The 26806-nt window shown below is 34.2% G+C and overlaps 3 protein-coding genes across 8 annotated transcripts; 2 read left to right on the plus strand and 1 right to left on the minus strand.

Moving 5' to 3' along the window:
- LOC118747730 (protein KRI1 homolog) lies at positions 1-2355 on the plus strand (the record flags this gene model as incomplete). Its single annotated transcript, XM_036481838.1, is given in 4 exon segments — positions 1-98; positions 152-1016; positions 1127-1290; positions 1355-2355. Coding segments are annotated over 4 exon segments (1890 nt in total), but the record flags the coding sequence as incomplete, so codon positions are not given.
- Positions 2356-3238: 883 nt separating this feature from the next.
- On the plus strand, positions 3239-5336 carry LOC118747736 (cyclin-J). Its single transcript, XM_036481853.1, has 4 exons — positions 3239-3656; positions 3708-3894; positions 4033-4494; positions 4563-5336. Exons 1-4 carry the CDS (start codon positions 3453-3455, stop codon positions 5051-5053), a joined length of 1344 nt encoding a protein of 447 aa, XP_036337746.1. The 5' UTR covers positions 3239-3452; the 3' UTR covers positions 5054-5336.
- Positions 5337-5690: 354 nt separating this feature from the next.
- LOC118747735 (solute carrier family 35 member C2) lies at positions 5691-8654 on the minus strand. 6 transcript variants are annotated; one of them, XM_036481848.1, is made up of 6 exons: positions 8580-8654; positions 7832-8503; positions 7457-7744; positions 7141-7393; positions 6912-7087; positions 6450-6848 (listed from the first exon to the last, which is right to left on the minus strand). In XM_036481848.1, the coding sequence occupies exons 2-6, from the start codon at positions 8219-8221 to the stop codon at positions 6450-6452; spliced, it is 1506 nt and encodes a 501-aa protein (XP_036337741.1). In that variant the 5' UTR covers positions 8222-8503; positions 8580-8654. The 6 variants fall into 6 exon arrangements, with proteins under 6 accessions (XP_036337740.1, XP_036337741.1, XP_036337745.1 ...); XM_036481852.1 differs by having other exon boundaries at positions 7832-8265; positions 8342-8650; XM_036481851.1 differs by having other exon boundaries at positions 7832-8288; positions 8342-8650.
- Between the last annotated feature and the right edge of the window lie 18152 nt (positions 8655-26806).

The raw sequence follows: 26806 nt of genomic DNA on the forward strand, positions 1-26806 counted from the left end.
CCTATTAAAGAAAAGCTGAAGCCTTTGAAATCCTATTGGAGCAGTGAAAAATTGCCGCAAAGTGAGCGTTTCCTGCGAGATTTTATTTTAAATAAAGGGTAAATCTAAACGTTAGTTCACTTTTTCAAATATACAAAAATATTTATCTTAGCTATACAAATGCAAAATCTTCCGATATTCCCACTTATGATGAAATCGTTGGTGATAATCAACCTTTATCAGAAGATGAAAAAGAACTCGAAAAACAGGCAGAATTTGAACAGAAATACAATTTCCGATTCGAAGAACCAGATGCTGAATTCCTAAAACGCTATCCGAGAACCATAGAACAGTCGGTTCGCCAATCAGATGATCGTAGAAAACAAAAACGCCAGGAAATCAAAGAGCGTAAAAAGCATGAGAAGGAACAGAAAATGAAAGAACTAGAAATGGTTAAAGAAATGAAACGCAAAGAGATTGAAGAAAAAATACTTAAACTTAAAATGGTTACGGGTAATGAAGAACTTGGATTTAAAGATGAAGAACTCGAAGAAGATTTCGATCCTGAAGCACACGATAAACGTATGCAAGAGATATTCAATGAAGAATTTTATCAAGTAGATGAAGGTGAAGAAAAACCGGAATGCCCCTCGGATATTGAAGAATTAAAAGTGGAAGATTGGGATAATTACGATCCAAATGCAGATGACAATGATGACTATTATAATGATCTACATTGCGAAGATGAAGACTTTAACATGGACTGTGATTACGATCCTGAGGAAACTAAAGAACAGATGCAAAAAGAGCTTATCGAGAATACGAAGAAACGAAAAGGCCGTAAAGGGCGAAAGAGTCAATTCATGGAAATGATAAAGACTGAAAAGCCAGCATTTAATCCAGAGGAAGAAAAAACCTACGAAGATTATATTGATGAGTATTACAAGTTGGATTGTGAAGACATGATTGGCGATATTCCTTGCCGTTTTAAGTATGTGGAAACGACACCAAACGATTTTGGTCTTACTATAGAAGAGGTAATAAATATTAGCTTTATAGCTCTGCGGCACTAACTATAATAACATACACACATATGTAGATATAGGAAAAAAATACCAGCTTTAATTGCTGATATTATGCCTTTCAGATTCTCTTAGCCAAAAACAAGGAGTTAAATCAGTGGGCAAGCTTAAAGAAAGCTATTCAGAATAGACCAGAACACATAGAAAAAAAAGATCAAAGGTTGTACAAACTCAAAGCAAAAAATGAAGCACTAAAACGTAAAATATTCAAAAGTTTATATGACGAAGGGTAAGAAAGCAATTTGAAAAGGTCATAGCTGTATAAACTGACAAATTTTTGTTCACATTCATAGCTCTGATGAAGACGATGGAGAGGAGGAAAAACAAAATATCCAGGATGAATCTAACCAGTCTGAGCCAGTTACCCCGCGCGCAGTAAATCAAGTGGAGAACGATGCAAACAATCAAAGGGCGAGAAGAAAGAAGAAACGCAAGTCAAAAGTGGCAGACAAACCATATGATATCGATGCTGATGCTGAAACTAACGACAAAAAAGTGAAATTATCAGAGGATTCAAACTCGAAAGTGCCCGCTTCAACTGCTGCTCGTCTAGAGACAGAAACAAAGAGTAAAAATAAGCGAAAAAAACGCAAAGCTAAACCCAATAACGCGGAAGAAGTTACTACAAAAACTCCAGGAACTAATACAGCAGGTCAACAATTAAAAAATAACCAAAAGAGAAAGGTAGATCAAAACAAGCCGAATCCTTTTAAAACAAACGACCTTACCATAGCTGATGTGCAGCCTTCAACAAGTACAACTAGTCTGAAGGTGAACACACAAAGTAATCCGAAGGATAGAAAAACAAAACAACATAAGTCAAATCCGTTTAAGCAAAATCAAAATAAAAAAGGCTCTCTAAATGCGATTTCGGAGAAAAATAAATTTGCGGGAAACAAGGTACAGAAAGCGAAATACAAATCGAACTCGAAAAAATTCCACAAAAGCAAATCTACAAATAGCGACGTCAACATTAGCGACGATCGTTTGAAAGCGTATGGCATAAATCCGAAAAAGTTTCATAAAAAGCAAAAATATGGAAAGCCTCAAAATTAGTTATTTTTTAAATATGTAAATATTATTTATAATTAACAGTAGCAAAATAATATTCGGTTTGCTGGTACAAATATTGACGGTTGCAACAAACGTATGTACAATTCAATTTAAACGAATGCAACGTTAAATTTATAAGCCATATACGGTGAACTTGTATGTACGCACCAAATTTTAATTAGTATTTTGTATTTACAATGAGAAAGCTAAAATAAAAAGAGATACTAATTTTTAAACACGATCCGCCTTGGTTAGGTAATTTAGGTAACGATATGTTTATTAGGGTGGGCCTCAACCCCTCAATCGGTAATACCACGGTTACAGACCTCACATATAAATACAGATTCCTCTATGTAGACTCAAAAAATTAAAATTAATTTTTTCCTCTAATACTCAAAATCGATACTACTACAGTCGAGGATATCACATAAATTTTGGTCCCGATTGGAGTCGGTTAAGACGTCTTCATAGGGTAAGCTGAACTTTGACCCCTGTGCGGCACGCCTTAACCGACTTCAATCGGCATCAAAATTTATATGTGATATCTTCGATTAGACTGTGTTTTGGGCGCAACTCAGGATAAGACAGAATGAAAAATTTTCTCACCCTAGTAAAACGTTTTTTTTCCATAGAACTTTGCTACTGAGGCTGTGTACAAACCGGTAACTTTTTCTCCGTGGTGAGACGGGGTGGAAAAATTTACTATGGTGTACGAATAAATTGAATTTCGCTGTGCCAAATGCAAAGTAAAATTTTGATAGTTGAAAAACAACAAACGCTCATGTGAAAGCTCTGTTTTTTGCGTTTTGCTGAAATTGTTAAAATTTATATTTATTTTATAACTTGGAAGTAACGTACGCTTGTTTATGCTACATTCAGCTTCCATTTTGAACATGACCCTATACTACCGACAAATAATGTTATGTGAATACATATTAAGAAGCTGTCAAAATTTTACCTAGCCCTATGAGCTAGGTAAAATTCTGGCGTTCGTATTCACCACGAGAAATGTTAAAGTTTTGGTTTGATCCCTCAAAATTTCATACATGACTGGCAGAGGCCCTAAATAAGAAAATAGTCGAATCGGACGTTCTCGATTAATCGATTCAAACTATGGTGAAATAAGACATAACCGGTTGTCTTATTTCTTACTTCATTTCGTACTTTGGTCCTTCAAAATGCAACCATGTGGGATTCTTGCAAAATACCGTTATTGGAACCGCTTGTCAAATTTATGTATTGCATTTTTGTTTTTTGTGTAAACTTAGAATTGAATATGAAAGCATATTTAGAAAAATAATAGCAATTAAACGGGGAAAAATTTACCAAGAACGGGAAATGGATAACATTAAAACGCCAGAGGCGCTTGATTGCAGCTATGCAAGTCTGTGTTGCTACTCGCCGGTGATTCCATTTACCGGGTTTGGCGTCCTTGGTGTTACCTGGACAGGAGCGGCATCAGCTGCTGCAACTGCTACAGAAACTTTGGATGCGTCTATGTTTCCTCCATATTCAAATTCCGTCGAATTGTTTACGAATCGGGTAATAACTTTATGGTTTGGTTTTGTTAAAAATTTAATTCTTAACTTTTAGCGAATAGAGAAATCCCACTGGATATGCGATTATTCCGACGATATTTTCCAAACGTTGCGCGAAACAGAGTTACGCCGAAATGTTTTAAGTTTTCAATCGGAACAATGTGGTTTTCGACCGGTAATGTTGCGTTTATTGAAGGTGGCGACAGAAGTGCATCAACTTTCGCGAACAACTTTACATTTAGGTGAGAATATTTTTTTATTTTATTTTTTTAAGTGAAGTTAAGTTACTTTTAGCGCGCGTATAGATATGCACCTACATATGTATACGTAATTCTACATAATTTGCTATTGATTAATTTTTAACTTTATATCCATTTCAGCGCTTTACTTGTTAGATGGTTTCATGGACAATTACACCATTCGAACAGAAAAACTAAATTTAACAGCAATAACATGTTTAATAGTAGCTGCCAAAATTGAGGAAGCCGATATTAATGCACCAAAATTTGCTGAGCTCAATAAGTTAGTTGGTGATGTTTACACATTGGACGATTTCCGCAAAGCCGAAATGAAGGTTTTAATGCTATTTCATTTCGACTTGATTCGCCCGACAACGGCCACCTTTGCTGAGTACTTTGCTAATAACATCATAACGCTGGACGATTTTCATTTATATTTGCAAAATTGGCATGGTGGCATATCCGATTTTCGTACCATATTGCAGCATCAACAACTGAACGATGCAACACCTGACATAGTACCACCTTATTACCGTACTTATGAAGAAATGGCTACAGTTTTAAGCAAGTTATTGTTTAATCTTGTAGATGAGACTTTGAGCTGTACGCTTACCAATCATATTTTAAAGTTAAAAATTTTTTTTTTTATTGGCATAGTTTTTTTTTTACAGATATCAAGTTCGTCAACGCCAGACCATCAATAATTGCTGCATCTTGTATTGCAGCTGTGCGGCATCTTTCCTTCGTAACGCCTCTTTGGACGCCTTATCTTGTAAGTGTAACTGAATGTACGCAGGATATGATCGAACCTTGTATGGAAGCTATAATTGCCTTGCATAACTTACATATAAGTAAAGTGCAAGCAATGCTATACGCAGCGGCTAAACTATCGAACGCAGGAGCCACTCCATGTGATAGTCCGGAGTCTGGTTTCGTATCTATAAGCGATATGAAATCTGAATCGTCGGAAAATGAAAGTGACCTTGGTGAATGCAAATTTCCCCAAACCGAATGTACGGTAGTTCTAGGCAAGAGGTCGCGTTCAGCGGCGTTCAGCGATGAAAGTGACGACGAGCAGGAGAATACTTCGTGTTTGAGCCCTAATTTCCCGTTGTTGGGAAAACGTAGGCGAATGTTAGAAAACGATGATGGTGTTATTTAGCTATAAATTATATTGGGGTTTGTCTTCAATAGTAAGTTTTTCTTAAATACTTCTTAATTTTTTTTAGTTATTTTCTTTCTTCTCTCATATTGAATATTCTTGTTATGTTAAACAGATACAAATGTATGTATATTCCTGGCCGTTACCGTGGTTTGAAGTTTTGGTTAAACCTATGCAAAAAATTGCAATAAAAAGAAAAAAACAGATTGTACAATGGAAATAAAATATACCATTTCAGAAGCTTCTTGGGATTTGTTAATACATTTTTTAAAGAATATTTGCTTATTGGATGCCTTTTGACCTAATCAAGTTTTGGGTTGCAAGACAACTGTTCAAATTATAAAGTATACATATATGTACATATATATGTACTTCTGAACCCTTAACCTGCATAACTTAAGTTATATGATTTATATAATTCAACTCAGCAGAAAAATCGTAAAAAATCCAAGGTTTCAGCAGTCGGTTTCTTCGACTTTATCCCGGTGGATTTTAGGCTTAAAAATATTCGGGCAGGTTCTGCAATTCACTTCCGAGTGAATTTCAACCCCTGCCAATTTGAATTCAAAGCGAGTTTGATTGAATTGCAGAACCTGTCTGATAAATCAAATAGTAAAATAAAAAGTGGTACACTAGATACGAATTTCCAACATCAATATGTTTGTTTTATTGTACAAATAGAGTACGAGGTCGCATTTATTTAATATCTAATGTGCTATAAGATTTAGGATTACACTAAATACGTACCAGCAATGTTGAAAAGTGGACAATAGGTGCGTTCAGAAATGCATCAGTATATTTTATTTCCAAACTATATGATGGAAATGTCTTATTTACGCAATTAAGTTCGAATTCGGCTTTTAACTGTGGTTGCGCATATTTGACATTTCCATCAATTATAGTTTAGAAATGAAACGAGACTGATGCTTTGGCTTGATGCATTTCTGAACGCACACAATTGTAAAGTAGATACATGGAGACTTATCTTAAATAGGCAATCGTATGTATTAAATGTACATATATTTTACTGATCAGACTATACATACACGTTGAAAGTTTGAATATTATTCAATTCTAAACTAAAAGTCAAGATATCTACATATATTACAACCTTAAGAGACTGTAGTACTAATTTCATAAAATTTTAAAACAAACTTACAATTCAAATTTTATTTAAATTTTTCGAAGAAACTAAAATTCATTCTTTCAAACATTAAAACATACAAGCGAACAATAATTCACTTATCTACTAAAATTTATTTTCACAGTTTAAGGAGTAGAGCGGTAACGCGTAAGTAATACAGGGGAATGATTTATACAACATTTACATTTTCTAGCATATTAGCTAGTTCAAAAGTCGTAATGCAAAGAAATGAAACAAGTTTTTCTATTTTCCTTATCGTTGCATATCACGCCGCTTCAATACGTCAAATATAACATCAGAAGCATTTTGCTCATTGTCATTGTTAGAATCATCAGAATCACTTTGTTCTAATAACGGTACAGTTTGCGCGGAATGTTTCTTTTGCAAAACGGCAGTCAATACGTTTCCGCTTGTAATTGCATTGCCACTAGATTGATTGTTGCAATTTGTAGTGGGACTAATGTTGGTCTCATTGAAACATAATTCACCATCATCCTCATCCATGTTCACCGTCTCCATTTTAGTAAAAGTTAAATACTTGTGTAGTAAATGCATGCAAATACCGGCTAAGCAAACTATTAAGCCAAACACGTTTATCAAGCTCAGCTGGTCTCCATTAATTTCCACTCCCAATGAGAGTTGACAAATATCCTTAAGAATGCAAGAATGTGTATAGTTTTATGATTATTTAAACAAGTTTGTTTTGAAATTTACCTTGAAGATGCCGGCAATTGAAAGCGTCAAGCCAGATGTTTTTGAGAGCACCAAAAACTCGCTGCACTCCATTAGGAAAGCCAGCACAGCACCAAAGGTGATATAAAAAATATTAATTAAAATTACTTCGTTGGATGTATTAGATAAATCGCGAAACACGTCATAAAGCGGTTGACCTGGAAATACATGTTATTTGTGAACTCATTTTTTCTCCTCAAGTAATTATTACCTTCAAAAGTTACCAAGAACGGCAATAGCGACGCTATCATCCATGGTTGCATGTAATATATCATATCTATGGGATTATGCAAACCTAATTTTGATTTTTGCATAACAAATTGGGCGAAACTCCATCGAATGCCACTGCTAAGCGATGCCAGTAGCAGAAAAATGAAACCAAGTGCGTTAAATTGTGCTGATTCATAAGTGAACATAAATAATCCTATTGCAATGAGACCGACGATAAATATGAGAAATAAGCTCTGCAATTAAAGATTAATTTCAAATCAATGTACAATTTAGTAACATGTTAATTTTAAATATACCTTTTTTTCTAGTCCAAGCATTATTGCAAATATCAATATAAAAACTATGGTTGATGATTTAGTCATAGTATATAGAGATATGGACACCAGCTCAAGACCCCAATTTGAAAATCCAATGTCGATGCCACTGGCAATACCAGCTGGAGCCATTTTTTGCCATGATGTGCGTAGATCTATTTTGACGCACGTTTTTCCTACGCATAATTTGTAAATACCACGCACAATAGCAGCAAGGCAAAGTTTCAATACCAAATGATAGGTAACGATAGTTAGGGGAAATTTTAATTTCTAAAATAATAATAGGTTTGAAAGTCATTAAAAATGCAAAGAGATGGTTAGAAATGCATAAACGTGTGTATGTATGAATGTATGTACCTTAATTAACTTTTGCTGATAGAATGTTAGCGATATAGAAAGTGCTAAATAAAGTAGTATAGTAGCTACAGTTCCAACAGCCATGTGCATGATACGTGAACCCGCCCGGTGAGCAGTTGTTGCCGGTGATCCCATTACTCCTCCTGATTCATTATGGACACTATCCCGATCACTGGCTTTTCTTGCCAAATGCCCATTCACATAACATTCTTCTTCATCGTCATCACTTTCATATCTAATGCGATGTTCTGTACCCAATTCAATTTCTTCGTTTTCGTCGTCGCCGTCATCGTAGCGTCCTCCAAACGTAGCACGCCTTAGTAGACCACTAGGGCTAGCATCTTCCTGTTGGTTGCCATTGTTTAGGAGCTCATAACGCGGCTGTGTCATTATGAAATTCGATCAGAAACTTTGATGATCCAAGTTTCAATAATCTGTATGCACGACAAAGAATTTTCTGCTAAATTTTTAACGAGCATATGCATGTGGAAATATTTCTACCGAATTTATTTAGGTGAGAAATGCAGGTTGCAGGCAATGAATGACATTAGTCAACGTTGTGGCAGTCGGGTTCCATATGTTGTCTTGTATTTGTTGTTCAGCTTGAAATCCTTTGTTTCCTAACGGCCAGCTTCTCACACTCTTATGTTCATAGTATAAGATTTTACAGACCTATTAATTAATTCTTTATCAGTTCTAGTTCAATTACTTTTTAGTCTTAACACTTCTCGTTTTGCAGTTATTTTACTTAAATTCCAAAATGAATTACAACCGCCTTGCTGACGTCGCCATTCTTTGCACTGTTTACTAGTAGGAATGTCGGAAAAACATCGATGCATCGAAAATATCGATGTTTTAAATGTTCCCCTCGAGGTACGTAAAAATAGTCGATGTATTGATACACAGCTTTTTTTTTTTGAAACCTGACATTTGAAGAACATTGAACCATCCTTTCCGTTTTTCAATTGTGCAAAAAAAGAAGTGAGCTGGACCCATATATTTTTTGAAGACTCTCGATTGCAGGGGTTTCATCCATCTCATTCAAACAGATAAAGTTTGAAAAATGAAGCAATTTCTTCCAGCAATTTAAGTTATTTTAACCAATTTTATTGATCACGGCATCCGCCAACCCCTACCCCGCCCCCCATATTTCTCTGTATAAATTATATTATATATGTATCAAGTAATTAAGAAAGAATTTTTAATGATTTAAAAATTATTATTTTTTTTTATTTCTATGGTTTTACGGAAAAGTTTTTAACCTAGTTCAACAGTCCGTTATAAACTCAATTAGCTCAGCTATAGTAATTAATTTGAAATTTTGTACAATTTTGGGAATAACATATTTTGTTGTGAAATAATATCGAAAAATGCTATGTTCTTATATATCGAAAAATATCGATTTATATTTCGATGCATCGAATCAAAGAAATAAATCGATGTATTATTGCCACCAACATCCCTACTGCTGTTTACTAGTGTTGTTGTCTCGGTTTTCCAATTCGACAAAAGCCAATTGGCGACCACTGTTGCCTCATCCCAATGCTGCCAGATGTAAGTTAATTTAGAGGTCTGAATTTATTATTTTTTTCCGATTTTTGAACTTTTTTGTAATTCTTAGCCGGTGTATACGTACATATGTTTGTATGTCGTAGCCTTCCCCCGGTGTATATTTAGTTATAAGTATAATTACATACAAATATATTTTCGCAGAGCATAGTGTCTTTACGATTACATTTTTATCGAAAGTTTTACCCTTAATTAACCGCAATTTAAGTGACATGTCCTCGCAAACCCCAGCCAACTTCGTGTGTATCCTCATAGCGCCGGCGCATTGCTAAAACGTACCACACATAATGGAATGACGGCCGAACAGGAGTGAAAATGCAGGCAGACGAATGTGCAAACTGTCATTTCCAGAGTACACACAGAAGACGGAATTCGTCCTTACCGTGTCGCATCTTATAAAATAAAAATTGGACGTTTTCAGCTCAATGCAACATTATTAAATGCTAACTATATAAGAATAAAGTGTAACAATTGATTTAAGAAAACTTGTGCTGCCACAAAGAAGTAATAAAGGAAGCGGATGTGACTAGCAGAATTTGCAAAATGTTATTACCCAATGCTGTGCAAAGGAAGTGGGAAGTTCCATCAGTCTGATGTCGTTGCGGGGAGCTAGTGGTTAAAATAATAGTATGTACCGTAAAAACAAGCCAAGCATAATTAGGTAGACTATAACATTGAAGGCGAACAAAGGAAAGAAAAGGAAGCTGCTCAACGGAAATACGAAACTTTTTTTTTTACGAGCTTTGCAGTAGAGTCGAGCTCAAATCAGTTGAGTCAGCAGTGTGTTTTGACTGTTTGTGTTGTTGTTCTTAGTCGCATTGTGGCGTCAGTGAAAAACCTTGGCTGACTTAGAAATGAAAAAATCCACCCAACTAATTGTGCGTATTGGTTGACAGCGGCGACGGCGACGGCGACGGCAACGGTGACGGCAACATCAACAAGGCGACTGTGTACCAAATGCGTGCTATTGTTGTGTTGGTGAACCTTTGCATCAGTGCATATATGCATGTATGTGTGTATGTATAAATTTCTGTCTACCGCTGTGCTGTGGAAGTGGAGAAGTTGAAGTTGCATTAAAGGCCGGCCAAATTGTTGGTGTGTATGCGTGAAAAGGTACAAAGCGATGTGTCAGATATTACATAAAATGCAAATAAATGCATAGAAAAAATAAAAGCTCAGAATAAGAAAACCCTTAAAATAAAACATAGAAGAAAAATGTTAAAACAGATTAAGTATAAAGTACAACTTGATAAGAACGCTTAGTACCTCGTAAAGAGTAAGGTGATTTTCGAAATTGCAAACTAATCCTAATTGATTATTAATAAAGCAGTAATGTTCTTAACACTTCGTGTCTGTGGAAAATAAAGGCGGCTGAAAAAAAAAACTTTTTAAAATAGGGAAACTTTAAAAAACATAATTACAATCGCGAAAATGTCAGTAACGTCAAATATGGAGGAGGTGAGTTAAATAAATTTTGTGCAAATAAATACATACATATGTACGTATGTACATGCCCTTACATATGTACATATGTATATACATACAGAGATAGTCCTGTTTACATTATTACATACATACATACATATCCTTATTTCAAAAAGGCTCTAACCAACAATAGGATATACTATTTATTAAAATACACCTTGACTAAAAATTATATGCCACTTTTTCAAAACTCCTATCTGTTTTGGATTTTCGTTTTATAAAGTTTTTTTTTGCATCTCCTGTAAAATAGAAAATTTTCAGGTTAGGGCCTTTTAGAATTAAAGTACCGTTATATACATATATATGTACATACATTTACTTCAATGATGCCATTACTCAGAAAAGCAAAACTCGAGAAAAACGGCTTTAAAGTTTTGAATTTTTGAAAAATGTATACATATTTTGTTCTAGTGAGATACTGGTAATCAACACAACATAGAAGACGAGGTAGCGGTAATTTCTGTATACTCAACTCAACATATTTTTTTTTTTACTATGACACTATTGAAGTAAATGAGCGATAAGTATATCGATAATTACTAATATGCTTCAAATCTCTTATAATAACTTAAGAGTACCGTTAATTTCTTCATGAACCGATGATCGGATCAACCAAATTAGTATGGGATCTCCTCTGTGGTACCAACTTTCTTAAAAAAATATATGGCGAATAAAAAAATCTAAATCGATTGGATTCGTTTAAAATTTTACAGTTGGGGGTTTTTAAAGTAGCTGATTATGAATCTGAAATCATATTTAAAAAATTCAAAATGGTGGATCCATGTTGGATGTACATACCATTTATTTACGGAAAAGTTAAAATTGAAAGTAAGTACATGGCGTATCAGTAACATTTTCCATGATAAATGGAAAATCAGTATTACGTAAATGCTGCGGCCCTTAGAAGACGTCATATCAGTAAATGCGTACATAAATTAGTCGTTCAGTAAAATGTATCTACAATTTAAAGCCATTTTTTTAGGAAAAAAAAAAATGTGCGACATTGTAAAACGGCTTTCTGATTATGGAGTGCTTTATCGACGAAGCATTTCGCATAAGCTCATATTAATGGATGACTTTCACCTTTTCAAAAGATTTCTCTCCCAAGATAACCTAAAAAAGGTCATTCCAAAACGCGAACAACTTTGCCTCTCTATTTTTGTTAAAGTAGTAAAGTTACAGTTATGTTATGTTTTAAGAGCAAATGTGTAAAGCGCATATGCATATCGAGGACTTTTATTCAATACCCACTATCTGCAATTTTCACAAAAACTACTTTGTCGTGTTAGAACCCGCCTGGGACTCACCTGTCATCAGTAATGCTGATTCTGATTTTGCAATTTAATAGTAAATTCTTCTGTCAAGCGTCATACAAGGCCAGCATTAATATCACCAATGACAATTAAGTCTTAGGTGGATTTTTATATCAGAATCTAATTTTTGTAAAAATTGCAGATAGAGGGTATTGATATGTACATACATACATCAGACGAAAGAGATTTCATTCTAGTCTAGACAGAAATTTGCTATTACTAATCGTACAATGTGAGAGTATGTACTACGAAAGTTATCTTGTTGATGCCAACGATGATTTGCTGATTGCAACCATGACGATGACAAATATTTGCTCCAATTTATAGCAAAAGTCCGAGAAAGAATAAAAAAGAAGACTAAAAAAAGAAAAAAAAAGAATCAAATTTAATATTAATTATGACACTTTATCTCGATGCAAAAAGTGTTGCGAGCCTGCTTTGTGAAATGGCCGCAAATGCCATTGAACTAATTTTTCGCTGATCCGAGCAGCAGAAAGTGCTGACCTTTTCATATACATACATACTCGTAGATGCATAGTCAGTTTTTATTCACCAACTTTTTGCTTTCTTTGTATTGTCTCTGTTTTTTTTTTTTGCATTTTCCTGTCTTTAAGCGCTTTTTATTATAGTTTTTCATTGCACTTTTGCTGCTTGTTATCCTTTAGCCAATAAAAGTTTTTCGTGGCTTCGATTGTCGTCGGCAATGGCAATGATGACGTTAACGGCAAGTGCAATTACCTCAAGCAACAAATGGGGAATGTTATTGGCGTCGCTTTGTCACTTTTACCACATTGCATTTGCCATGTTGTCTACGGTGTTTCCGCCTTCGTAGACAATTTCACCCACACCTTGACTATGACCAGCGGCTTAAGAGCAGTCGGATTTTTTTATGTTTGTTGAATTTTCACATTATCTTTGGTTCTTGATATAATTCAATTTAAGATGCAATTTTTGATGCAAAATTTGCGGAATGCACAGATTGAGTCATAATTAAAAAACTAATTTCTCTGTTTTTCGAAGTTAGCCTCAGAGATCGAGATATGGACCTTCGAAGTTTGAAATTTGACCTTTGGTTAAAAATTATTTTTAATTATTGTATGTAAATAACTAAAAAAGTAACAAGTAATTTTTAAGCAAAAAACAAAATTGACTTCAATTCTAATATAAAAATTTAGGAGTACTGTTAATTTTTTCATGATCCAATGATCAGATCTAAGCCAGTTAGTATGGGACCACCCCTGAGGCACTACCTTTCTCTTGCAAAAAGAATTATCGAAATCGGTTAACGTGGTCCAAAGTTATGCGGTAACATACATAAAAAAAAACAAAATATTCCGACGAACTGATAACCTCCATTTTTGGAAGTCGGTTAAAAATATATTCGTGGTCTGGCTTTTGTTATTTAAACGGTGTATATCTTTTTTCGTGCAAACTTATATTACAGGTGCTATAAAGGGTCAAAGATCAGTTAAAATTTTTTTGAAATATAATTTTTTTAATTTTGCGAAGATAAATAAGTAAATAAAATATAATATAAATAATAAATATTTAATTTTATAGATGAAAAGGAGGAATATGAATCAGACGAAGGAAATGAAAAGACTCATGAATGCTGAACACTTTGTTCCCCTCGTGTCTTAGAATCAGAATCACTTTAGCTGCAGGAAAAGGAAGCATTTTTCCTTAAAATAAATACACTTTTTTTTTCTTGTTTTACCATTATTCAACTGCAGCGAAAAATCCCGCATTGGCGAAAAGTTCACTGAAAAGGAAAAATAAATGAAAAGGATAATAGCAGTTTAAAAAAATATTTTTTTTTCGCAGATTTCTTCTGAAAACTTGTTGTAAAGAAAATAACGCTATATAAATAGAAAAGAATGGAAAGCGGAATCACCAAGTGGAAGTGGAGGAAGCAAAATGCCAGCTTATCTTAATTTGCAAATAATAATGTCCTTTGTGGTGAGCAGCGCTGTCGACCAATGCATGCACTCGCTGGCTTTTGCTTTTACTGTCAGCGCCAGGGTTGCCACTGACGAAAAAAAAATACTTACCATCTACCTGAAAAAAAATCCAAATACCAAACCTGGAAAATATCTGCCAATATCTTTTTTTGGTTATTTGCATAAAAACTATAGATTTGTGCTTTAAATAAAAATTAAAATTTGTACTAAGAAACTTTTTATTTAACTAATGACATGGTATTTGAGATCATATTATGGGTGATGAAACTAAAGGCAACAACGAAACTTCATTTGAAAAAACTTGAAATGGAGTTTTTATAGACACATACAATGACTCAAAAACCGATTGGTATTTTTTTTTTTGATATTCAGGATGTTTTTCAAGTAAAGACCTTTTTTGCAATTTTTTTTCTTTTATATAACGATATCATTTGCGCTTAACCCAAACCCATAAAAATTAAGAATTCAACCTATATACATTAAGAAAAATTCCAAAAATTTTCGTCTAAATTTCGAACTTTTTACTCTGAACATTTAAAACAATATAGTTTTATAGCCCGTGGACTTTTAGTATAACCAACAATATGCAGCTAAAATGAATAAATGATTGATTTTTAAAAATTTTTTGCCGCCGGTCTTTTTGATTTTTTTCATTTAAAAATTGCCGTTTATAAAAACTGGCGTTGATTTTTTGTGAGCAATCATGGTGTGTAGTTACATACCTGTCCATTTTTTTCTTTTTATTTAAATAATCATTTAAAATATTTAGGCAATCATACATTGAGAAAATAGATTAGCTACGTAAACTAATTATATTTTTCTCAACTCATGATTTGGTTATAGTTATATTATTTAGTTGTAGTTATCAAATCATGTATTGAGAGGAATATATTCAGCTTTTTTCTGACTAAACTTTAAATTTAAAATTTTATTTGTTTTTCAAAGGCAATACTTTAACAAAAATCTACCAAAACGAACAAAAATTTACCTTTTTACCAACCCCAATTTTTTTCTATCAATTTTGGTAACAATTTACTAAAATGGCCACCCTGGCCAGCGCGCTGCTTGGTTTGATGTTTTTGTTTTTATTTATTTATTTATTTATTTTTTCTTGCTTTTATTTTTCCTACAGCAGCTGCTTTAACAATGGACGTATGCGATTGCGCGCTTGTTGTCGCTGATGGTTGGTTGTCTGTCGGCAGCAGGGCTTACAACATAAATGCGCATGTTATATTTACATATGTACATATGTATGTATGTATAAGCATAGCGATGCCATCGTTGCAAAAAGCGTTAAGTGACTTTTTTTTGGAAATCTGTTTTGCAATTTTTCTTAAGAATGTCCTTGGCTAAGATCCGTTCGAAGTTGAAAGTTACATCCTAAAAGTTATGCGATATGTATGTATGTAGGCATCTTTAGAATTTCACTGTAGGCATTTTCTATGCTTATTTTGAAAGTCATTCGCTTAGTTAAATGCATAAATTTCGAAATTGTTATTTAAAGCTTTTTGTAATTATGACCACGATATTTACTGTATGTAGTGCGTATGTATGTCCTTTATTTTATTTGTTGTTAACTTGGCTTTCACTCGCCTGACCTCCAGTCAGCATTGTTACAATTTGCTCCTCCGATTCAACCAACTCGCTATGTATATCTTTTATCTATTTCGTTGCTTTCCAGTTTTAGAGTCATCCAATGCAGTCTTAGAGGAAAATTTATTAGCAAGTATGACATAATGTTGAAAAGATATGTTTAGTAACTACATACATATGTATACTATATATTAGAATGAATTTCCATCTTCCCTTTTCCAATTTGGTTTGGTGACAAACTGATTTTGGCAGTGTGCCATGTACAGTGTAATTTTTTGGGGGAGAAAACGAAAAATGGCAGAAAAGAAAAAGTAGCATAATCCTTCTTTGTGGTGGGTGCTAATAACCAAAAAAAAAAACGAATGGCGATTTCCTTTCTTTCAAAAAAATGTTGCAAAATTTGTTTGATCTTACACACAACCCTGTAGCTCACGCATTTCATAATATTGCCATTTTAAGCAACCATTTGACTTTCAGGGTAACACTCTCTTCTCGCAAAGCACCATAGGGCAGAGAAGGTGCCTCGTTGCCTCACAAGAGAGCCACATTTTAAGAAACGAACTCAACATTTTCTTACCGTTTGCCTTTATTTTAGAAGCGAACACGAAAATAGAAAAAGGCAATCAAAAGGCAACATTGTTTGGTAGAAACGAAAGCACATAACTTTTTAATATCCTCAATTATCTCACTAACCTTCATAAGTTATGAATCATAACCAATGATTAGACAAATGGAAAAGTTATGTTTATTCCAATGGAAGGACGACACTCCATGTAAAGTTAAACAATTTTCGACTGATTCAACTTACTGCTTCCATCCTCAAGGTCTTAGAAAGACTACAGGGTGTACATGAAAATCCAGCTGAAAATTTATATAAAAATGTTGTCTAGCCGTAAGCATGCAACAGATACGACTGCAATTGAAGAAGAACTTTCCTCAGAGTAATTCGTACCGGACGCGTAGGTGCCTTCAATAACATTCTTCAAGGAATGGTAGTGAAAGTCTTTATTCGCGTTGGGCTTTTTTGCCCTCTTAAAGCATTTGTTCTTCTTCTCTTAGGCAGCAGAACTATTCATTCGGGGATGTTAGGCGGTGTCTGCAGTTAGATGTGTCACAAGCGGCCTCCTGTCCTCTTCCTTTCTTTATGAGTGAATAGCCTGCTGTTATAGTATTTCCAAGAAACAGGCTGTGAGATTATTGCGTACGCTGCTGATCTTGCCCTGCTATGGGGTAAAATCGAGGCTTGACGCCGGACATTGTTCGCAGTTTTTGTTCGTCCCTTTTTGTTTTACCCCAAATAAGGAGATTGCTTGGGAATCTATAGGCAACCTGTAATGCAATAAAACTTAATTCGATGGTGAAGTGAAGTGATACGAAGTTTACACAATCCAGAGTTATGGAAATTTAAGTACTCTGACTACACAGCATCGTCTTCTGCTCTGAAGAATTATTTCCAAAAAGTTTTTCTATCCAAATATGAATGGGAAATGGGCCAAATTTTAAATCTGTATCCTTAATTCTGTGTCCATATACAGCGTTTTATCCAAATTAAACCTTAAGGTGGGAAGCGGGATACACTCCTGCAGCGTTTTTCGAGCTGAACTTATAACTACCAACCAACATTTGCAAGGTGGCTGATCGATTCCTCTCTTAACATGCTAACTATATTTTTTCCTGATAGTCACATAGTTGTGACAAATCCCGTATAATGATAGTAGGATAATCATGAAATGCAGACATTCACTAAATGAGCTGCCAAGGAGGCACGTCACAGATATCCATATAGGCGTCAGGTCACAGGGAAGTATCAGGAAACTGTGTTGCGGCAGAACTGCAAAGAAAGAGAACTTTACTGCCTGTGGTCAATTCCGCTCTCTACGCAGGTGAGTACTCCAATATTATCTTGTAAACTCTAGCTAGAGAATAACTTTGTCGAGCACATTAATATCAGCTGGAGTAGAGGGGGCAAGGGTAGAGGCCTCAGTGTACCTCCTTCTAGTGCTGGATGAGTGCAGCCACGATAACCTACCTACCTCGGGAAGTAATTACCAGCTTTCTTCTTTTGTAAGGCGACCAGCCCAGTATTAAACTCCTCGTTATTCTGATTTTGGAGCTCTATAAAGGTTTAGCGTACGTCCTTATTTATATCCGTTTTGCAGTGTTAAGTTTAAGTCAAACAAAACATTTGAAGTTACATAGAAATCGCTTAGTGCTGTGACTCCAGTTTTCTACACCACTTAATGTGCTTACTGGGAATATATACACATACTTACATACATACATATGCGTACCTCCATGTCACATGCGTTGTGTATAGCCTGTTGTTAAAACTTTTCGCTGGCATTGCACTGCGCAGAGTATACATACGTTTGCTACCTTTGCGTTACCTTGCATATGTGCACATAAATATTTTTGTATACACATACATAAATATGTATGTGTGTTTGTATTTATGAAAATGTTGCTTTTATGCATTTTTAACACTTAAAACAAACTAGCGACATATGTCACATCTACATTTAGTCTCCATGCAGCGATTATACGCATTGTCTCTCTGCTGTATGCACATTCATACATACTACTTATATTTATGTATGTAGATACAGTGGCGAAAATATATGTAAATTGGAAAAGAACATTTTACCATTCTTTGGCTATCTCCCTTTCGTTTATCTACTCTTTATTTTTTTTTATGAAGCTTTGTACAGAAATTAGCAAAATTCGACAAATACTGTTTAAAAGTTTGAGGTTTTCAATTAGATTTCTTAGAAACATTCTGAGCATGCAGTTTTTTGGTCCATTCAATTTCATTGTAACAAATTACAAATTTTGGGTACCTTTGAATTATGGCAATTTTTTATTTTTTTTCTGGAAGCTGTTGCTAATTTTCTTCATACAAAAAAATTTTCGCACATCTTAGTATAGAAGAAAATTGTACGAAAAATTTCCAAAAATCAAAAGTTCAAACCTGCACTTTATTATACTAAACATTTGTGGGCTACAAAACTGCATACACAAAAGAATCCTATTAAAAAGTTTCACATTTTGAACATTTGTTAAAAAGTTCATTTTGAAGATTTGTTAAAAATTTTGAGAAAGTTTGAAATTTTGATTTACATGGTTTTGTTTCGATAGTAAGCTATATTTTCATAAAATAATAATAAAAATTTTTTAAACAAAGAAAAATTGCCAAATCTTGCTAAAATGTCTCGTCCCTATTTACATTCTCGAAACCGTACATACATATGTAGTATGTGCCCTTATGACAGTTTTACGCGAATAGCATTGCTTTTCTACCATTTTTTTTTTAGCCCTTCCTCTCTTATCTCTCTATCTTGCTAACGAATGTATTCCAAGTGCACTGCGGCATCACATTTGTGTTTCAATTGCATAAATTTGAATTCTGTTTGTTTTGCGAAAAGTTGCGTTTTTCTGAGTATATTTATTTTAGTATGTCGTTCGTTGGCGTTTATTTGCTTATCTAGCATTGTTGTTTTGTCCTATTGTTTTCGAACACCCTGCGCATATGTTAATGGAGGTCAGTGAAGTGGCGAGAGGAATTCAAATTATGTAATTCTTTGTTATAACATGGAGATACATTTTTAAAATATTTTGCGTAAGCTGCTCTTATTTATGTATATTCACATGTAATTGCACAAATGAATGCCAACAAAATGTGTGGCAATAAGGGGAAAAAATATGATTATAAGTTCAATACTAAAAATAAGATTAGCATTATACTATATTTAAATAAGTAAATTTGAGATAAATTTAAAAAACAAATTATGCCATGGTATTTTTCCATGAATATGCCTAAATACATACATACATAAGTTTTGCTGTAGCTTTTGTAAGCTTACTGCCATTGGATATGGATTATATTGGGCATTTGCATTTTATATAAGCCAAAAGCATTTTCTAAAGCAGTTTTAACCAAGCGAAAGGCATACTAATAATTAAAATTCACATTTGTATATGTATTTATGCCGACCCTACCAGGCGTATGCGTAACTTTTAGTGATGGGTTCGCATAATTCACTCAGATGTTCATCATACGCCATGTACGACTATGAAATGTTGATGATGATGTCTGCACATTTGTACACACATAAATACATATACATATTTTTTTTTTTTTGTTATGCGCACACTCAGTAAAGAAAAATGAAATAAAAAGCAGAAATGAATGAGAATAACAATCTGAATTTGTTCGCCTCCAGCTGATTGCAGTGCTAAAAATTAACATACAGACAGACAAGTAGTGTACGCTTTGTAGGTTATGAAAATAATGTGTGTTGTCTTTGATATGTTGGCGTTGTTGTGTTAATGAAAAATATAGAGTAATTACGCGCCTATATTGACAAAAGGAATATCTTTTTTGTACTACGTAATCAAAAAAGGTATGAGGCGTGCGCCACTGATAGGAGAAACAGAAAAAGTACAAAAAGAGAGCGAAACATTACACATTTTCTATATTTACAAGAACCGTTACATGGAAAAATTCAATTCAAGAGTTATTCAATTTCCAGAGTCATTTTAGAAAGATGCGAGAGGTTTTTTTCATGACATAAATACACTCGTAAATTTGACATTGCCTGCCTAATGGCACCCGCTGCGGAATGAAATGTTCTATATTTTCCTCGTGTTAGAAATTGAACCTGGGTCTTACTGAATTATATGTCGCACTTCTAACTATTCGGATATAACGGACGCAATGTCTTAGTACGATTTTCAGCCAAAATTTGTGTTCAAATGGCAGATACTTGAGAAAATCTCCCCAAGTCTGGTCAATACTAAAAAGAGACACAGCATATGCTCCAACATATTTTCCTCTTCAAGATAAAGACGTCTCCCGTGTCCAGCCAATCCGGTGCATGTACATAATTACCACCAGTTAGGTACTCAATGAGCAACCTATTGTCAGCTCTACATCAAAAAGTCCTGCTCAGTACGTGCAGCATTTTGTGCTCATCAATGCGGTAATTGTACGTCTTGAAAAAGAACAAACGAGTAGCAACCCCTCGCCAGCTCGTAGATGATCTTTTTAACTCGATCTCGCCGTGATCTCGTATCTGGCACTGAGTTAACGTTGTTCTCACCACCAAGAGTTGAAGCGTGTCAAAATATTCTTTTACGAGCTATGAGGTGAGGCCAAAGTAAAAGGCGTAGAAGTCAAAGCTTTATACCTCAGCTCGTTTATGGGTATACAATGAAGTACGACCAGTGTGGACCGAAGTGGTTGATGATTTTTTTTGGATTTTTCGAAAATCTTAAAGATTTTCTCCAGATTATTCATGTTTTAAACTTGCACAAAACTTCACGGGAAAAAATAAAAATAGTATTAAGTGAATCCATCAACAATAATTACGTACTTTTTACATGGTACATATTTTGTTACTTAAAAGAAACTAAATATTTTTCTATTTAGTATTTAGTACAGTAAAATGATGTTTAACGCGATTATAAGACCAACCTTTAGATGCGGCGCCCTGGTCTGTTGGCCCGCTCTAAGCAAACAATATAATGTTAGTAAACTAAGAAGCATAAAGAGCGCAGCAGGCGCTGGAGTAATAGCCGCACTAAGATTCCAGCCCAAATATAGGCTAGTTAGTTAAGGGATTAAAAATGGAACTACGCTCAGTGTCTCGTTCAACTACCAACTCTTTTTTGTGGGTTACGGGACATGGAAATATCGAAGGAAATAATAAGGTAGGAGCCTGTTTGGATTGATCCGAAGCTATGGCACTGGGTTGCCCTCTTGGAATAATGGCCTGACTACAACCTTGGATCTACCTACATCACAGGACACTGACCACTAGGCAAGCATGCAGCAAAAATAGGACTTCTCTATACTAGGAATTACCGAATAATGTGTCCAGCATTTTGTAGTGTGAATGTATCAGAACGAAAACACCATAAAATACTGCTAAATTATACTAGGTACTATTTAATTCTTAAACAATTTTTATTCAGCTGCATTTTGGAATGAAATTCCTTCATTCTTTCTCAAGTTTGGTTTAGAGACAAACCGGTATCGATGCAATCAACATTTTGCAAAAATTAAAAAAAAAAATGTATGCCTTCCACTTAAAGTAATTTTAATTATTTAGCCTTAATTCATCATTTCAGCATCAGCTGCAGTTGGATATCTCTTTCGTAGAGTTGCGTCCGCATCCTTGCCAAACACCAAAATTATCCTCGCAATTTTCTACTCAATCATTTTTTTTTTGCTTTACTGAATTCAATTTGTGCTTCAACTGATTGCTTTGCACACCTCGCCTAATGACTTTACCTTACCGTTACTCTTCTGCTGCTAGCATTTGTCATTTTCACTACATTAAATACTTTCGTTCTTTGTTTTTGGTTCTCTGCTGACCTATACGGGGTACTGTGTTCGGTGTGTATGCGTAAAATTCGTATGTCGAAAGTAAAACTTTGGCAATTTATTTATTTGAGTATACAGTTATTTATTTTTGTGGTATGATGAAGAAAACCAGAATAACATTTGTATCTTCATTTCGTAAATCATTTTCATTTATTTCTTCAACATTTCTGTATTTGTTGTACCTGAGTAAAACGAATTTGCTTTAAATTATTTTTCCTACATCCTTATTTTAATTTGAAAGAGTGATTTGCAAATAACACGCTGGAGTGAATGTCAAAAACTTTGCTCTAGCTGGCATTATCCACATCATTAGGTTCCGGAGAGCTACATTTGCAATTGCAATTGGTTTTTTTTTATTAAAAAAGAAACTTTTTTAATCTTAGTGCTACACTGGTCGACAGCAGCATTATTTTCATTTCAACGAAAAGCGGCAATTTGTCTAAGCTTTTCTTTTGCAAAATTACGTGAATATCTGTCACTGGCATAGTGAATGAAAATACCCCGCTTCTCAAATCACATTTGGTATTGAGTGCGATTGCATTGCCTGGATGGCCAAAAGATATCTGGCATCCTTTTTCACTGCAAAAGACCATTCTTAATTTGCATTGTTTTGAACGTTGAATATGTGAAAAGTTTCTACTTTGTACTGGAAATTTAATTTACTGTGTAAAACCATGACTCCTCTGATATGTTTGTACGTATGAAGTTATCATGCAAGTCACACAAATACAACCTCCCTGTACCCCCTTAGTGGCTTTTCAAATATCTCGACTTAGCAAATCCACCTCTTTCTTTTCGACGTCGGCTAGCATACGTTCCAAATATGAGCCAAATCTGACCATAAATTTGATTTTAGTAATAACTCGACTCCAGCCTGGTCGAAAGTAGGCGGGCTGAATGCCAATCCAGCAGAAATAGTCACGGTTGTCTTCCCATGAAAATAAATCCCATAGTAACCTTTCTTAACTTTCAGTTGCCACCAGTTTAAAAGGATAAATTAAATTTATTTCATAAGTTTAATGCATTATTAAAAGTTGGGTATCAATCGAAATATGTTTGAAAAGGTTTTATTTCGGAACTATATTTAGGAGGGTTGCCACGTGCTTTCCAATTCAAAAATAACTTAATACATCAGTTAATTGAAATTTGTATCGCAATGCAAGATGCAAGAGATTTAAGAAGATTTTAGTTTGAAAATTGTCTTGAAAAGGGTTGCCACCTGTTTCAAAATGCGAATTTAGTTAACTTACACGCATGTTATCTATATGAAATATTAAAATATGAGTATCAAACGAAGGAGTGTTAAGAAAACTTTAGTTTGAACATTTAGATTTTTTTGGCTTGTTTAAAGAGGGTTGCCACCTGTTGAAAATATAAATTATTTAATAAGTTAAATGGATTATTAAAAGATGGGTATCAATCAAAATGTTAATGGAAACATGTATCAAAATGTCAGACGAAAGAGATTTAAACAGATTTTAGTTTGAAAATAGTTTTGAAGAGCGTTGCCACCTGTTTCAAAAGTTGAATTCAGTTAACTTATACACAAGTTATTTATGTATGTGAAATATAAAAATATGAATGTCAAAGGAAAGAGTTTTAAGAATTTTAGGTTGAAAATAATTTAATTAGAGTTAGATGAAACATTTGGAATATTTTTTAGGCCCACCGTAAGGGTTCACTAGTTCTGATTATTTTTGGGCAACTTTTATATGATATGCACCCACTGTGCATTGCAACAAAGAGATTTTTTGGTAGGTTCGTGGTTTTTTATATTCTTTCGCGCGTTAACTTTTGGTAAGGGTGTACATAGCGCACCTACAAATATGCAATATAAGATACTTGGACAATTCGCTTTGTCTAAGTATCCATAAGTATATCTATATGTTTGCATGTATGTATGTATGTAAATGTGAACTTCTTTAACGCAGTTTGAAAAAATTTATTGAATTCGCAACTTTTAATAGTAAGTTGAAATGTTTGCTGCTGATTTTGCTTAATCTTATCGTTAAAGTCGTATACAAGTACAACATAGTACTATTTATTTAATAGATACGAAAACGCTTGCAATTCTTATAATAGGTCTTGTCATACATGGTAATTGAAAGTCAAACAAACTTCACGTTTAAATATACAAACACATACTAGTAGTTTGCTTCCTACTTGATTGCTTATGCATCACACCTTCCATTTCCATTACTTCGCATTTCACAATAACACCTGAATAGGTGCTTGCTTCGATTATTGCGAATGCTTGATTGCATTTTTCCCACTATCCTTTTTGCCCACATTTGTGAAGTGTTTGCCCAACTCTTGTTTCCTTCGTTTATACATTTGTATGTTAATGTATGATGTGAAGCTGTGTGTTAGTATAATTCAGAGTGAAAATATGAATTGAAGCACATACATACATACTTACATACATATAGTACTATATTATTGATGTCGAATTCGATTACGTTTTCTGTTTTCCACAAAGCAGTGAGAAAAATCATTCATATCGCCCGAAGTGAGGATAAGCGAGTGTAAACATACACATGCATACGTACATAGGTATGTATGCAGCGCAGTGCACGGACTTCAAAAAAAAAACTAAAAGTGGTAGATACATACAAAAATTGGTAAAAGTTGGTCGATTTTTTTTAAAGAAACAATATTAGAGAGTTTTTGCTCATATAGGATAAATGAAGGCGAATACAGGCAGCTGGATTTTCGCCTCGGTGATTCTTACTGTCAACATGATGTGCATATTTGTTGTAATTGTTATTGTTATTAGTTGCGTTCCTTATCTCCCAGAAATAGTCAGAAAAAGTCCGAAGTAGTCAGATTTAGACCAAAAAGCGTTCCTTAACTCGAAAATGACAGCAAAAATGAGAGAGCAAAACACAGTGAGAGTGACTCTCTTCAGCCCGAAGTAGTGAGATTTAGTAAGAAGAATTTTTGCTGGCAAAAGCTCGGATCCAATACTTTTCGTGCAAAATCCTGTAAAAATCTCAAACAGCAAAATTACTCTCTGAAGTGAGAGTAAAAAGTGAGTTTCAACAAAAAGTACGGGAACAAAAAAAGCATTTTTCCTGTAAAAACGTTAACCAGTGATCGCTTGACACTTTTCATGATTTTACCAGAAGAAAATGTTCGGGTAAATTCTTGCAACTTCATTCTCTACACAACTCTCCAAAAATCGCTCTCATTTACAGGATTTTGAAGGAATTTGGAGTACGGGATCATTTTTTCTGTAACTTCCTGCAAGTTCGTGTAAAATCTTGTAAGTTCATGGAGTACTGGATCAGAGCTAAAATCTTGGAAAATGTCAAACTCAACTGAATTTAAATTAACGGAAATTGGAGAATACACAAAAAGTGAGGATAATCTAAAAAAAGAAAAAAGTGAATTGAAAGTGGAAGGAGGCAAAAAATTATTGATATAGTGTTTATTTTGCTTGTGCTTGTGTGAATGTGTTTTGTACATACATTTCTATTCTTATTTGACGTTAGTTTTGTTGTTGCCATTCTTTGGACTAAAAATTTGTTTTTTTACATTCCTTTACTTTTTCCTGTTATTCTCTTTTAGTGAGCACATTTTGCTTACGCTCTTGCATTTTGACACTTTTCAGATTTTAGTCCGAAAAGATAAGGAGTGGACCTATTATGCGTACAATTTGTTAGTGGCATTTTTTTTTTTGAACTTCTACTGTCACCTTATATGAATTCGCCTCGGAATAAATTGCATTTTTTTTATAAAACAACAAAACATTTATTTTACGCCAATAAAACATTTAAGAAAAAACGTATACATACATAAAACTAAGCCAGAATCATGGCATCCGCGATCGAATGAAATAAAATTACAGCTGTTTGTCTTAAATACATTTTAAGTTGAAAAAGCGAATTCGCTATTGAATACTGTAATCTCAAAAAGAAATTTTGATTCGAATTTGATTCGATCACGGATGCCTTGATTCTACATAAAAAAAAAGCAATTACTCTGTCAAGACGAATTAATATAAGGTGATGGCAGGAGTACAAAAACAAAAATTTACATGTATTTTTTTTTTTGATTTGGTGGCATAAACTGTCAAAATCTGTAAGAGTGTGTGTGGAAATTCAAACAAAATTTTGCAATTTGGCATTCGAAGCCGCGAGGCGAAGCACATACACAAAATCAGCTGATCTAGTTAAACCACCTTATATAAATTCGCCTTGCACTCTGCACTCCAAAATGGTTTGTTTAAAATTAGTTCTGAAATGCTTGAAATTTGCAACCCATTCATTTGGCAGTCTCCCGAAACGAAAAATATTTCCATAAACAGCTGATAGAGATGCAATTTCACTTTTAAATTGGTCATGGCCAGCGTTAACTTTTCATATTTATTTTAGGTGTGTTCGATGACAAAATATGTATGCACTGCGTTCATTTAAATCTTTTTGCTTTATTTTCGGGGAAAAAAATGGTAAATAAAAGCTAAAAAATTGGTATATCTACCAATAAAGTGGTAAAGTCCGTGCACTGATGCAACCAACGTGCAGTATTTACAAATGTAACGTGAAAAGGTGAATAAGCGGAAATTCGCCAATTGCACTCACACTTGGTATTTTATCCCTAATTGAAATGGCAAGTAGTTTGCAGAATCAAAGAAATGAGAATCACGTGAAAATTGGCTATTTTGGTG

This window comes from Rhagoletis pomonella, unplaced genomic scaffold (genome assembly GCF_013731165.1).
Source record: "Rhagoletis pomonella isolate Grant_MI unplaced genomic scaffold, Rhpom_1.0 Rhpom_scaffold_00012, whole genome shotgun sequence".
Taxonomy (NCBI): Eukaryota; Metazoa; Arthropoda; class Insecta; order Diptera; family Tephritidae; genus Rhagoletis; species Rhagoletis pomonella.